General features: G+C 50.5%; 5 protein-coding genes across 5 annotated transcripts; 4 read left to right on the forward strand and 1 right to left on the reverse strand.

The window, feature by feature from the left end:
• Window positions 1-685: 685 nt before the first annotated feature.
• Window positions 686-1861, forward strand: Z518_07275 (uncharacterized protein; the record flags this gene model as incomplete). The annotated part of the gene is made up of 1 exon (XM_013415404.1): window positions 686-1861. One exon carries the CDS (start codon window positions 686-688, stop codon window positions 1859-1861), a length of 1176 nt encoding a protein of 391 aa, XP_013270858.1.
• An 857-nt stretch (window positions 1862-2718) lies between these two features.
• On the forward strand, window positions 2719-5976 carry Z518_07276 (uncharacterized protein; the record flags this gene model as incomplete). Its single annotated transcript, XM_013415405.1, has 2 exons — window positions 2719-2944; window positions 2996-5976. The coding sequence occupies 2 exons, from the start codon at window positions 2719-2721 to the stop codon at window positions 5974-5976; spliced, it is 3207 nt and encodes a 1068-aa protein (XP_013270859.1).
• A 378-nt stretch (window positions 5977-6354) lies between these two features.
• Z518_07277 (uncharacterized protein) lies at window positions 6355-7604 on the reverse strand (the record flags this gene model as incomplete). Its single annotated transcript, XM_013415406.1, has 2 exons — window positions 6355-7531; window positions 7579-7604. The coding sequence occupies 2 exons, from the start codon at window positions 7602-7604 to the stop codon at window positions 6355-6357; spliced, it is 1203 nt and encodes a 400-aa protein (XP_013270860.1).
• A 677-nt stretch (window positions 7605-8281) lies between these two features.
• Window positions 8282-9899, forward strand: Z518_07278 (uncharacterized protein; the record flags this gene model as incomplete). The annotated part of the gene is made up of 2 exons (XM_013415407.1): window positions 8282-8513; window positions 8566-9899. The coding sequence occupies 2 exons, from the start codon at window positions 8282-8284 to the stop codon at window positions 9897-9899; spliced, it is 1566 nt and encodes a 521-aa protein (XP_013270861.1).
• Window positions 9900-10444: 545 nt separating this feature from the next.
• On the forward strand, window positions 10445-11835 carry Z518_07279 (methylthioadenosine phosphorylase; the record flags this gene model as incomplete). Its single annotated transcript, XM_013415408.1, has 4 exons — window positions 10445-10481; window positions 10564-11073; window positions 11355-11503; window positions 11593-11835. The coding sequence occupies 4 exons, from the start codon at window positions 10445-10447 to the stop codon at window positions 11833-11835; spliced, it is 939 nt and encodes a 312-aa protein (XP_013270862.1).
• Window positions 11836-13171: the final 1336 nt, after the last annotated feature.

A 13171-nucleotide genomic window follows, 5' to 3' on the forward strand; every position in this document is an offset into this window, starting at 1 on the left:
TCGATATATCGTCTTGGGAAGATGGGTCCTCTTCGCGAAATGAGAGCACTGGTCAAATCGTATCATGCCAACATGGCAATTTGCCTTCGTAGCGAGAAGTTGTGTTCTGCGATTTCAGCGCGTCATCCGGCTTCGATGACGCGACACATGCCCTGGAAATGGACGGACCAATTCGAGTAGCCGCTTTCGGCGTACTCTGTTATGTGATCATCAGTGCGAGATGGGTGGGGGTTGCGGGTTAGAGAGTAGGCCACTTTGCGAAGGGTCTAGAATGGCTTTATCAAACTGAGTCCGCGCCTTGGGTCAGCGTCTCTATTGACACAACTTTCCTTATGACCATTCAAGGCTGATTGAGGATTGTGTATATGAAAGTTGCGTCAGCAAAGTCCAGAAGGTCGTGAACGCTGCTTTATGGCGTTAGCTTTGCACTCGCCAAGGCCCAGATAGGGCGGCATCAGTTTCATCCCAGACAGGCATCTCCCCTCTCGCCATCTTGATGCCACTGTCAGTTGCCTTGCAGCGGAATTTGTACAAGTACCTCGTTGCCTAGATACCATTCCTATGAACAGGTATTCTCCCAATTTTGATGCTAAACACGTGCAGTAAATTCTCAGCAGGCTGAAATCTGCATCCCTCTTTCTTCTATGGGACAATAGCGACAGCTTGCTGTCCCCCAAGCCCGCACATGCACCCTCCCGAACCGGCTCCATCGACCGCAGATGTTCACGATGCTCCTTTCCCTACATTGCCCTCATCTATTGCGTCCTCAAGCATGGCAACGACGACTACCTCTATCGTCGTCGGTATAGCGACTGCTGCTTCAGCTGCTCGATCTTCTATCTTGCCGCTGGCTTCGTCCACCCCTTCCGCAACCTCTTCAACGACTCCTCCCGATGGCGAAAATACTGGCGAATGCAAATTATTAGGTCCATTCGCCATCTTGGTTCAAGGAGCGCTGGGAGCCCTTGCGCTGACTTCGTTGGTGTACAAACGATGGAGGGAGAGACCACAACGACCGATCAAAGTTTGGTTATTTGATGTATCTAAGCAAGTGGTGGGATCAATCCTCCTCCATCTGACCAATCTCGTCATGTCGATGTTTTCCTCCGGACAGATTCAAGAAAGTTGGGCCCGTATTACTCCAAGAGCTGGGGGGGAAGAGAGAGTGGAGAAATATCAGCCAAATCCCTGCTCATTCTACCTCCTCAATTTAGCCATCGATACCACCATTGGCATACCTATATTGATCGGGATTCTCAGGATTTTAACCGTGGGAGCCAGTTACACATGCCTTGCCAAACCCCTCGAGTCAATCGAGTCCGGTAATTATGGCAACCCTCCTGACGCTTCCTGGTGGCTCAAGCAATGTCTGATCTACTTTCTGGGGTTGATGGGGATGAAAGCCTGCGTGTTCGTGATTTTCCAACTGTGTCCATGGCTTGGGCGAGTGGGAGATTGGGCGCTTCGGTGGACAGAGGGGAATGAGGCCATTCAGATTGCCTTTGTCATGCTCATATTTCCATTGATCATGAACGCGGTACAATACTATATTATCGACACATTTATCAAGAGCAACAAAGGTCCACGAGATGAATTAGAGGAAGACGTGGGTGACGGAGGAGACAATGAACGTGGTGGTCTATTGGCAGGTGAAGTCCCGGGACACGGTCGATCGATTGATGAAGACGTGGTATACAAGGCCGACGATGCCGACCCCAAGATCCTAAGCCCAAGGATTGTTGCGCCTTATTATGACCCCGATAAAGACGGGGAAGTGGACACAAACAGCCGCCATGGCGGAAGCAGTAGCCTCACCGGTCGCGCGGAAGAAGAAGCGGTGGAACACAGACCGCGCGTATGATTTGAATTGTTCTTTGACGGCGATGTAGGAGTTCTAGATTATGGAATCAGTTGTACCGAGTACATCAGTACATGCATTGGGTAGCATCTTGGAATGGCATGCCCGCAGCACACGAGATACGGATATGTTCCACCTCGAAAAGCCTCTTTCGAATCTATTTTCTTACTGGACCTTTTTTTTTCCTCTCTCTCTCCTCTCACGGCTCTGTCATAAATGGTTCTGAGGACACAGGTTCCTACCCGTTCCGACGCTAAGCGGGCAAGTCGGCTGGTCGGGGAATGCTGGCGTGCTTGATAGGACTGTGGCCGTGCCTGAAGAAACTAGCATCGATCTGGTTTAACAGGATTTGCAGGGTGCCTGAAAAATCGGCCACCAGCATCTCATAGTGGCGCTTTGGTGTCCAATTGCGGGGGATAGTGTCGCGTAACAAGTCCTCATGAATTCTCTCATTTTGGAGCCATGTGATGCAAGACGGTGGAAAACTTTGCGCATTATGTCTCAATATAAATCCACTGCGGGGGCTATGGGCGGCCACGTATTCAATCTACTCTTAGAAGAAAGAAACAAGTTGCGAGCTTTCGCCCCAAAGAGTGTTTCAGCTGTGGTGAGACCTGGCTCTTATCGCAAGGTATTGCCCGATAAACGGTTCTGTCTGATGCGGGCGCCGAATTGAAATTCAATTGCACTACAATTCAGCGGAACGCCCTCCTTGCGCCCTGTACACCGAGAGATAGCTGAGCAAGATAAACCTCTTCAAATCTCCTGGGCATCGCTTGAGCTTCTTCTTCCGCTCAATTCCATTTCATTTCTGACTGTCGCTCTCTCCTTGTCATCTTTGATATCTCTGAGACACCAATATGGATCCTTCAACGGTGAACGGCGACCAGCCACCGAATCCAGTCAAACACAAACTCGTCGAGCAAGTCATCCGAACTCCTGGGAGACAACCTTCTCCTCAGCCGACCTTGCTAGGAGTTCCCGGTGCTTCCCAGTCGAACCAATCCCTACACCGAACCTTGTCAGACCACAGCTCCGGTTACGTGGCTCCCAAATTTGAGGGCAAGAAGGCCCAAATGGAAGAGGGTGAGGAAGCTGGCCGATGAACGAATCTTCTGCATACTGACTGAGTCGCAGTTATGGACCTCATCGAAGAAAAGGGTTTCTTGCCTACCGAATTTGTGGCCTCCGAGACAGAGTGGTTCTACAATGCCTTGGGGATCGACGACATGTATTTCTCCACCGAGACGGTCGAAGCTGTCGCCAGTCACGTCCTCTCCCTATATGCTGCAAAGCTGGCAGCCTACGCGAGAGATGACAACAAATTGGAGATCAGGCTGGCCAAGGAGGCCTCCGACCATGCCGTCTATATTGACACGAGCAAGCCTGGAATCAGCGTCATTGATGGACCAAGATACGAGCAAAGGATAGACGAAAAATATGTTGACGGCTCTACACCTGTTAGGAGCTACCGAGTGGAGTCGTTCAGAGCCACCAATGCTCTCCCACAGAACCCAGACGAGTCATTGCGATGTTATTTCGTATATCAATGTCAGTTCAAGAACCCCCACCCCAAACCAAATGAGACCGATCTTGAAGTCATTGGCGAGAAGAGATTCCTCCAGAAAGCCACCCAGAAAACGAAAGAGATCTATCAGGAGATCATTACCTATGCGGTCCATAGGACGGGTCCCGTTATTGAGATGTTCGAAATGGAGGGTACACGTGAGAAGAGGCTGGTGATTGCCTACCGTCAAGGTTCAGCCATGGGCGTCTTCAGTGCTTTGTCGGATCTCTACCATTACTACGGAGTCACAAGCTCCAGAAAATACGTCGAACAATTTTCCAATGGCATTACGGTCATCTCTCTGTATCTCAAACCCGCCAGCAATGATATCGCCAAATCTCGATTCCCGCCGATCGAGGCCGCCATCCACCAAATCATCAAAGAAGTTTCTCTCCTATTCTGTATCCCGCAGAACAAGCTCCAGGGACAATTTGCCAGCGGCAACCTGAGCTTACAGGAGAGTATTTACGCTCACTGCGTTCATGTTTTTGTGCAGCAGTTCCTCAACCGTCTTGGCTCCGAGTACACGTCTTTGGTAGCCGCTTTGGGAGATACACATTCAAATGCAGAGCTGCTCTCCAAAATCAAGAAGCGTCTGCGAACGGAAACATTTACCTCCGACTATATTCTCGAGATTATCAACAAATATCCGGATCTCATTCGATCTCTGTATCTATCCTTTGCCAGTACGCACTATGTCCAGACTAGGGGTGAAGAGGACGATTTCATTCCTACCCTCAGTTATTTGCGGTTGAATGTGGAAAAGGTTCTCGACGACGATACCTTGTCCGAAATGATCTCCAGGACCGTCGTCAATCAACATGATGAAATGGTCATGCAATACTTCTTGACCTTCAACAAAGCCGTCTTGAAGACCAACTTCTACACTCCCACCAAGGTCGCCCTCAGTTTCAGACTGAAGCCAAGCACCGACTTCTTACCTGAACATGAGTATCCTCAACCGCTATACGGTATGTTCTTGGTCATTGGGTCCGAATTCAGAGGCTTCCACCTTCGATTCCGCGACATCGCTCGTGGTGGCATCCGAATCGTCAAGTCCCGTAACAAGGAACTTTACGCCATCAATGCCCGGACTCAATTCGACGAGAACTACAATCTTGCCAATACCCAGCAGCGGAAGAACAAGGATATCCCTGAAGGCGGATCCAAAGGAGTCATTCTACTTGATTACAACCACCAAGACAAAGCCCGTGTTGCTTTCGAGAAATATATCGACAGCATTATGGACCTTCTTCTGCCTCCTACGAGCCCTGGCATCAAAGATCCGATCGTCGATCTCCACGGACAAGAAGAGATACTCTTCATGGGACCTGATGAGAACACCGCTGACCTGGTGGACTGGGCTACAGAACATGCCCGTGTTCGGGGCGCTCCGTGGTGGAAGTCATTCTTTACCGGCAAGAGTCCCGAACTTGGAGGCATTCCTCACGACGCTTATGGAATGACGACCCTGTCAGTTCGGGAGTATGTGCTCGGAATCTATCGCAAGTTGAATCTGGATCCAAGACAAGTCAGAAAGCTCCAGACCGGTGGACCTGATGGGGACCTGGGTTCCAATGAAATCCTCCTCAGCAATGAAAAATACACTGCCATCGTTGATGGATCTGGTGTTCTTGTCGATCCTGCCGGGCTGGACCGCGCTGAATTACTACGTCTGGCGAAGAAACGTGTGATGATCCAAGAATACGATGTTTCAAAATTCTCACCGCAAGGATACCGTGTCTTAGTCGAAGACGCCAACGTCACACTGCCTTCTGGAGAGAAAGTGAATAACGGTATGACCTTCCGGAACACATTCCACCTCCGCGATGGCGCGCAATATGACATCTTTGTCCCTTGTGGTGGGCGCCCCGAGTCTATCGACCTATCAACCGCCAGCAAACTGATCGTGAACGGCCAATGCACAATCCCGTACATTGTCGAAGGCGCCAACCTCTTCATCACGCAGGACGCCAAGCTCCGCCTTGAACAGGCTGGCTGTATAATATACAAAGACGCTTCTGCCAACAAGGGTGGCGTGACGTCGTCCTCACTCGAAGTTCTGGCCAGTTTGTCCTTCGATGACAAAGGATTCATTGAGAACATGTGCGTTGATGCAGACGGAACAGTTCCTGAATTCTACAAGATGTACGTCAAGGAAGTGCAAGAGACAATCCAGTGGAACGCCCGACTCGAATTTGAGGCGATTTGGCGCGAGCATGCCGCTACGGGAGTTCCGCGCTCGACTCTTTCAGACCAGCTCTCCCTTGCGATCACCAAGCTTGATGAGGAACTTCAGAACTTCACTGAACTCTGGGACAACAAACCGTTACGGGTGGCGGTGTTCAAGGAGGCGCTCCCCAAGACACTCCAGAGCAAGGTCGGCTTGGAAAAGATTCTCCAGCGAGTTCCTGAGAAGTATCTCAGGTCTATCTTTGGCAGTTACATGGCGAGTCGATTTGTGTACGAGTACGGTGCTACGCCCAGCCAGTTTGCCTTTTTTGATTTCATGCGCAAACGGCTTGCGGGCGCCATCTCGAATGGGCAGTAAATGATGAAACTCGAGTCGATCGGAATTGAACAGAGGAAGATTCAAGACACGAACGAGAATGTTAGCTCTGCAAATGCCGTGAAACATGTTTGTTCAGATTCTTATTCGTGTGCCACTTCCGTGGTCTGGCGAACCTGCTTTGCTACGGCAACTGGTCCGGGTGCAAGAGCACGGTCGGATACATAACCAAATCAAGGGGGGAAACGGCCAAGGGGAAGAAATGGGCTAGGTTAGAGAATGTGAAATCCCGAAAGGTTCCAATCGAAAAGTACTAGTGAAGAACAAAGTTGATGCGTAACGTTCCTCGATCCTGAATATGAATGCGAAAATACAGTCGTAAGACTGAGGGTCCTGAGCCCTTTTCCCTTGCCGGTCAACTCAGCTTTGTCGACCTGTCGGACGTACTGATGTTGGTGCTCTGGCCGTTGGGACACGACGGATTGGCGCTTGGAGGGGTTTCGATGTCGCTGTCGCCGCCTCTGCCGGTACTGCCGCCATCATTGTCGTGGGCGCTGTGGGTGCTGATCGCGCTGTTGATGCCGCTGAAACCTTATCAAGATTCCCATTCCCATCATGAGTAAGTACTGTCGAGATTTGCGCCAACGTCGACGTTTCGAGTGTTCGATCTTTGTTTTCTTCATTGTCCCTGTTGTCCGCCGAGGCATCTGGTTTTGGTTCATCCCCGATATTCTCTTTCGGCGCTCCTGGTACCTCATCATCAACCCCGTCCACATATTCATCTTTCCCTTGACCTTCCGCTTCCAACTTCTTTCTCTTCTCCCTCTCCTTCCGCTTCACCTTCTTCTCGCGGTTTCGGCGCGTGCGTTTCTCCCGCTCTGATTCTTCCGCCACTTTCGCCTGAGCAGCCAGTTCTGTGCGCAACGTGTGCCGTCGACGGAGAAGGATGCGACGTTTCTTCGACGGCTTTTTCACGCCTGTCCTTCCGAGAGCTCTTTCTGTGGTGGTTTCTGTGGTTGAGCTAGATTCAGATTTTAGGCTCCGTCGATTTGCCAATCTTACATGAATGACACGCCAAGGGAGTGCGGTGCCGGGCCATTCCATTGAACTAGCCCGAGAGAGTATGTCCGAGGCTGAAACCGCGACATCCGCATACTGGCATTTCAAAGCCTGGATGGTCTCTGGGGGAAACGCAGAGGTGAAGTAATATCCGTCGGGGCGGTTGGGGTGAATGAAATGTGCTTTTTCTAGTGAGAGCGCATCAGAGAGAGTGGTTGGTTCTGGTGTAGGCGAGAGCTGGACTGTTGTTGGCTTTGAAGAAGAAATCTGGGAGCTTGATCCTTGAGGTGTTGATTTCGCGGCTGGTGTAAAGAGCCGGAATGAATATTCTTGTTCCTGTGCTCCTTTTAGACTTTGTACTCCATCCAACTCTCGAGGCGTCGTTGACGAAGCGTCTTTGGGAGCGATAAAGTCGTATTCGAAACCATAATCAGCAGCCAAAATTTTATTGTCCGGGTCGTTTTGGGTATTGACTGGCGAGGAAGAGGAAGAGTTACGAGCGCTGTCGTCTGTTTGGAACAGTTCAGATCGCTTGATTCTACCAGGATGCTTAGATTGGTTCTTGATGAAATGGGATTCACTCACCTCTTTGCGTCCGGCACTGCGAACATTTTGGCACCCAATGGTGAAACGAACCTTGAGAGGGAACGCTTCAGGAGGAAAATGAGCGAATTTTGAAGTGATATTCAGCCCTACGGAGTTTTTATTGACAGAAGGGACTTTTCATTTGATGGGGAGCTGAGAATCGGATTGGCGGGAGAAGGGTCAAGGGTGGAGGAAGCTCGTGGCAGCCACTCAGATCGTCACCGCAGGTACCAACCCACGTTCTCAGAGAGGTGCAACCTTCTGAAAACAATGGAATTGGTGAGGCTGTGCTTTTCCAGGGCTTCCATCAAGACAGCGAATCTGATGATGTGATGGTGGAAACCGATAGCTATGGTGCAAAGTCCGCCGCCAATGTCTCCAGCCCTGCTCAAGAGCTTGAGCCGAGGAACTATTCACCCCATGTGCCCCCTTTGCAGGAAAACCACTTGCTTCCCACCCTGTGAACTGCCTCCACCAATCTTCACACCAACAACGCACCAAGCCGGTGTGGCAGCCCGCTAAGAAAGTATCAGGCGGAAGAGGAACCTTTGACCGATTCGAGTCATTTGGTGAGGCGCAGCCTCGTGCGGCAGAATGTCTTCCTTCGTCCTCCTTCTTGCTCGATTCCTGTAGGATTCTAAGAACACTTTGCGCATCATCCTATTGCATTGAGCACCACCATAATATCACTCTTCACCACGCCATGTCTGGAGTCGGCGAGGCTCTTGCGATTGTTAGCTGCGTTGCGGGGTTGATCCAGGCCTACGATGCCGGCAGCCGCGTCGTCAAACAGATCAAGGCTCGACGGCAGAATCACGACGCCCTCCCACCTTCAGATCTCCTCGAAGAATCCATCGAAAAAGGAAAAAGAGAAATAGAACAAGTTGTGGCAGAGGGAAACGAACGATTTGGCTCGAGTTTCGAAGAAGGCGACGGTAAGGAGGCGCCCATAGCCTCAGGGGATCACCTCGCTAACATTGGGACCAGCGACCGCCCAGCTCGCATTATACAAGATCACAATCGCTACTCAGAATGCCCTATTGGCCGGCCTTACCCAAGCCAGAGATGATGATGGCGTAATCGATTTCGACACCTGCATCGATACATCCGACAAGGGCCGGGTAGATGCTCTGATCGCATTGCATGCACTCTTCCAGCGCAAGTTGGATGAGGAAATAGAAAGGAAAAAGAACCTGTCTTCTCAGCAGGCCCCACCACTACAACAACCTCATCCTCTCGCACCTCCAAGCCTACAAAAGACAGAGGCCCAGCCGGCGACCATAACCAAGGCTGAGCAAACACCTCCTCCAACTCCAGAACTGCCCAAGGTTAAGAAATCTCGAACATTTACCAACATTGTCCTCCGACGAAAGGAGAATGGCCAAAATTCCGCCACATCCACACAGATGGATAATATCTCGCCAACGAACAAGCCTGAGTTGTCTCCTATGACGTCGGAGCAAGGAGCCGCTCCCCGAAGTTCTCGTCGAAATACCGGGACATCCGTTAGTTCCACAGGTACATGGTCGAGTGCAGAAAGCCGAAGCTCGACGGTTCGGTCAAATACTACGTCACCTTCTATTGCGCCCATTTCACGGCAGAGCACCGCTTTGTCCACCATGTCATCCATGTCCGCAATGTCAACCTTATCAGCCGTGTCTGGTATGTCCAACTTATCGACTGCATCCACCCTTGCTCCAATCACCAGGTACCAAGGGACCTGCAAATATGCATATGATCTCCGCGATGGACAAATCAAGAATGCCTTTAGACTGGCTCCGGTCGGAATGCATGGAAAGACGTACAAATGTGCCAGCAGCAAATGCCATTTCACCGTCAGTGCTGCTCACAAGGGAGATCGCATCGAAGACCGGGTAATGAAGACTACTTCCGGACTTCAATATCGGTTTCTTTTCCTTGCAAAGTCACATAAACAGCAGCCGGATCCACAGCCACCATCATTGTATCGCTGTCTGGTGTGCATGATGCAGGGAAACAACTCTGGGGTCTATCATGGAAATAATGTCTTGCTTTCGCACCTGGAAACTCACCAGGGAACCTACCTGGACCAGACCTTACTTGAAGGGCCATTGATATTTACCAACAATGGTGCGAAACCGGGCACCGAGAACGAATTTGACATTAAGTTTCCGGAAGTCGAGAAAGTGCCTCGGCCTGCTGAACTGCCTTCAGATCACGGAGCCGCTGTGGTGGTCGCTTCTCGAGTTCCAACCGGGTCGCAGAGTGCTGGTGATGTTATACTGTCGAAAGCAGCGACTACTACCTATGGATATGAATATGAGAACCCTTGGGCTGCGTAGCTGCTTCGACTCGGCCCTGATTCTACCGATCTTTAGCGGCTGCTGTGTGCACAGGGAGGCTTATGTGGGTTCGAGGCGTTAGGGGAAATGTACGAGTTTTTTGGGATCTTGGTTTCATTTTTGTCTTTATTGCCTTGCATATACTTGGCCTCATAGAAGTGACGAGGAGAATCGTCGGTGGAATATTAATCCGAACTTGATTGTGATTGGCTGGTTTGGGACCTCCAACTTCGAGTACGCCATCTTCCAAAACTTTTTTTTCTAGCGAAGCGATACCGCCGATGATGGACAAACTGGACGGGACGGCCTTTTTGAACATGAATTACCTTTTGATACACCATTTGATGAAATAGATCCTGCTTTCTCTGAATCGAGTGTGTAATCTCCATCCGATCCAATTGGCGCTAGCCTTTTTCTCACCCTATCACTTCCTGGATTTTACTACCAGAGATCGTGAAGCAGTGCCTTCTGCTGACATCTTAGAATACCACTTCTCCTTGAACCGAATAGATTCCCCCACCATTCCCAATCCACCATCATACAACATGTCGTCAGAAGAAAACGTCTCCACCACATATACAGGTCCGTTTCCGCTTACCAGGTTATAACCGAATCCTTCTTCTCGCTTCCTACTTACAAACTAACCAGAGTTCCGTCTGCGCAGACCCCGTCCACATTGGCGTGATAGGCGGTACCGGCCTCGACCACCTCCCGCATTTCCGTAAAGCCGCCGTCCTGACCCTGTCGACGCCATGGGGCATGCCGTCGTCCCCGATCACCATTCTCGAGCATGCCTCGCCTACAACCGGCAAGACTGTGCCCATCGCCTTCGTCGCCCGCCACGGTCCGCACCACGAATTCAACCCCTCTGAGATCCCGGTACGGGCTAACATCGCTGCGTTTCGCAAACTCGGCGTGCGCTGTATCATCGCATTTTCTGCCGCTGGCTCGCTGGCCGAGGAAGTCAAGCCCCGCGACTTTGTGGTTCCCGACCAGTGTATTGATCGGACCAAGGGGACCCGGCCGCACACGTTCTTCGAGGATGGAATGGTGGTACACGTGCCGTTTGCCGATCCGTTTGACAAAAAAGTCGGCGAGGTGGTGAGGAAGTGCGGGCATAGTCTAGAGGGCGAAGGGGTGAGGTTGCATGATACCGGATGTGTGATTGTTATGGGTACGTATGTTCTACATCTGTTACTTTTATTTTCAACCTTCTATCTTTCGAGGCTCCCCGCGCACCACTGAGACGACCTTTGGGAGCTCTTACTTAACTCCAGCCCCGTTTGTCGAAGAAGTGTCAGAGACCCAGACAGAAGAGAGGTCGGGTTCAGGATTTATTCATTACCGGTTCTCATGTATTTTGGTTGACTCATTATTCTAAAATCCCCTCGAGCCCACACTTACAAACTGATGGACAACAAGACGTGATTACTGATAAAGCCTGACATACCATAGAAGGACCACAATTCAGCACTCGCGCCGAGTCAAACATGTATCGCAGCTGGGGCGGCACCGTAATCAACATGTCCACGCTTCCCGAGGCCAAACTCGCCGCCGAGGCCGAGATCGCGTACCAAGTCATCCTCATGAGTACGGACTATGACGTACGTTATTACCTCAAACCCGTAACTTCCCTTCCCCTGTTGTCTATACGTTTTCTGTTCTCTGTGCCGACCTAAATCTGATATTGCAGTGCTGGCATGACTCAGGCGACGTATCCGTCGAGATGGTCATGGGCCACATGCGTGCCAACGCGCTGAATGCACGACGATTTATTGCCGCCGTGCTGGATGAGTTGTCTAAGGAAGAACATGCGGAGCTTGTTCGTGCGACGCATCTAGCAGGAGCACGTAAATTCGGGGTGAGTACGTATCCTGCAGGACGGAGCGAGAAGGCATTGGAGAGGCTTGGGTGGTTGTTCGAAGGGTATTTCTGAGGACCGAAAATGTGAAGGATGAGGTCGGGGTTCAAGGAGCTCCGGGGGCTGAGCTGGATGTCCTGGGACGCTGATGACGACGGTGGCAAAAATAGTTGTCACCGGGAAGGAGTGGATTCAACCGACATGATGATTGACGATAGAATAAGACAACATACATAGACACGCCCATATCACCACGGGGAAGCTTGATGCTTTGCATTGGCTTGACTTCAACGTCAAGGCTGGAGATATTGACAATAGAAAAAGACGTGCGATTTGCTTTCCATCGATATCATCACTGAGGCACGTTGATTTCAAGGGCGAGATTCATATCCTTTTTCCTAAGAATACAAAGAGAAAGACTAAATAACCTCGGACAACAACGTCCAAGGCCTGGGAAGCCGTCATTTTTCTGAAGCCGGGAGATCTGTTGCTCTAGTAAAGGGGAGTACTCACTTGACAAGAGGAAGGGGAAAAAGGCCAAACTCTATCAACTCTTGGAAACACCCGTACCCCTGGTGTGTACCTAGGAGCATTCTTGAGAGACGTGGCAATTTTTCCTCAGAGGGTTCTTACTGCAGAAGCTATATGATGTTGTTCTGAGTGGGAAGGCCTGGAGTGATGGGTGATCATGGTACCTGGTACCTTGCATTAACATAAAAATCACCACGGTAGACGGATGTCTGGATTTTCCATGAACTCTCCATCTGTCAAATCTCAAAGAAAATAACATCTATTGGTCGATCCTCTCTGGGTTGGCAAGGGCCATGTCGGTAAGGCCATTCCGATCAATCAAATATTCGTCGATAGGTATGGATATCCCGGGTTTCATCCGACAGTAGTGGTCGAAAAGGAAGTGACAATGCTTAATTACCATCGAATTCCAAGGCTGGAACTATTAGAACCGTGCCTAGTCCGTCGGGATATTTTGGAGGCTGCAGCGTGCAGGTTCTTTTCTCTCGCAAGAAGCTATGACTCGCTGTCAAATCTCCACGATCATTTCCAACACTTTGGGCGAAATTTTGCCAAGTGGCAATGACTTGTCTTAGGCCACGAAGACAGGAACAGATCCTCTGATCTGCGTGGACGCCACCTCAATCATAGGAAACTTGAACAATTTTGTCTCGAGGGACAGTTAGGGTCACAGAAAGGCTGGGGCCCAGTCTTGCATCACGTGATCATGCGCATTGGACGCGTTTGATTGTTGATAGAGAGCTTGGCGAACACGTATCCCAGATCAACAGCTTCTGGAGCCTGATTCCCTGGCCGACACTAATGGCCAGGAAACTTGGCTTCTGCTGTTGAAAAAAGGTCCTTTGGCCAATGTAATCCCTGAGGCGACCATTGACAAATC

The sequence above is a fragment of the Rhinocladiella mackenziei genome, assembly GCF_000835555.1.
Source record: "Rhinocladiella mackenziei CBS 650.93 unplaced genomic scaffold supercont1.5, whole genome shotgun sequence".
In the NCBI taxonomy this organism is placed as follows: Eukaryota; Fungi; Ascomycota; class Eurotiomycetes; order Chaetothyriales; family Herpotrichiellaceae; genus Rhinocladiella; species Rhinocladiella mackenziei.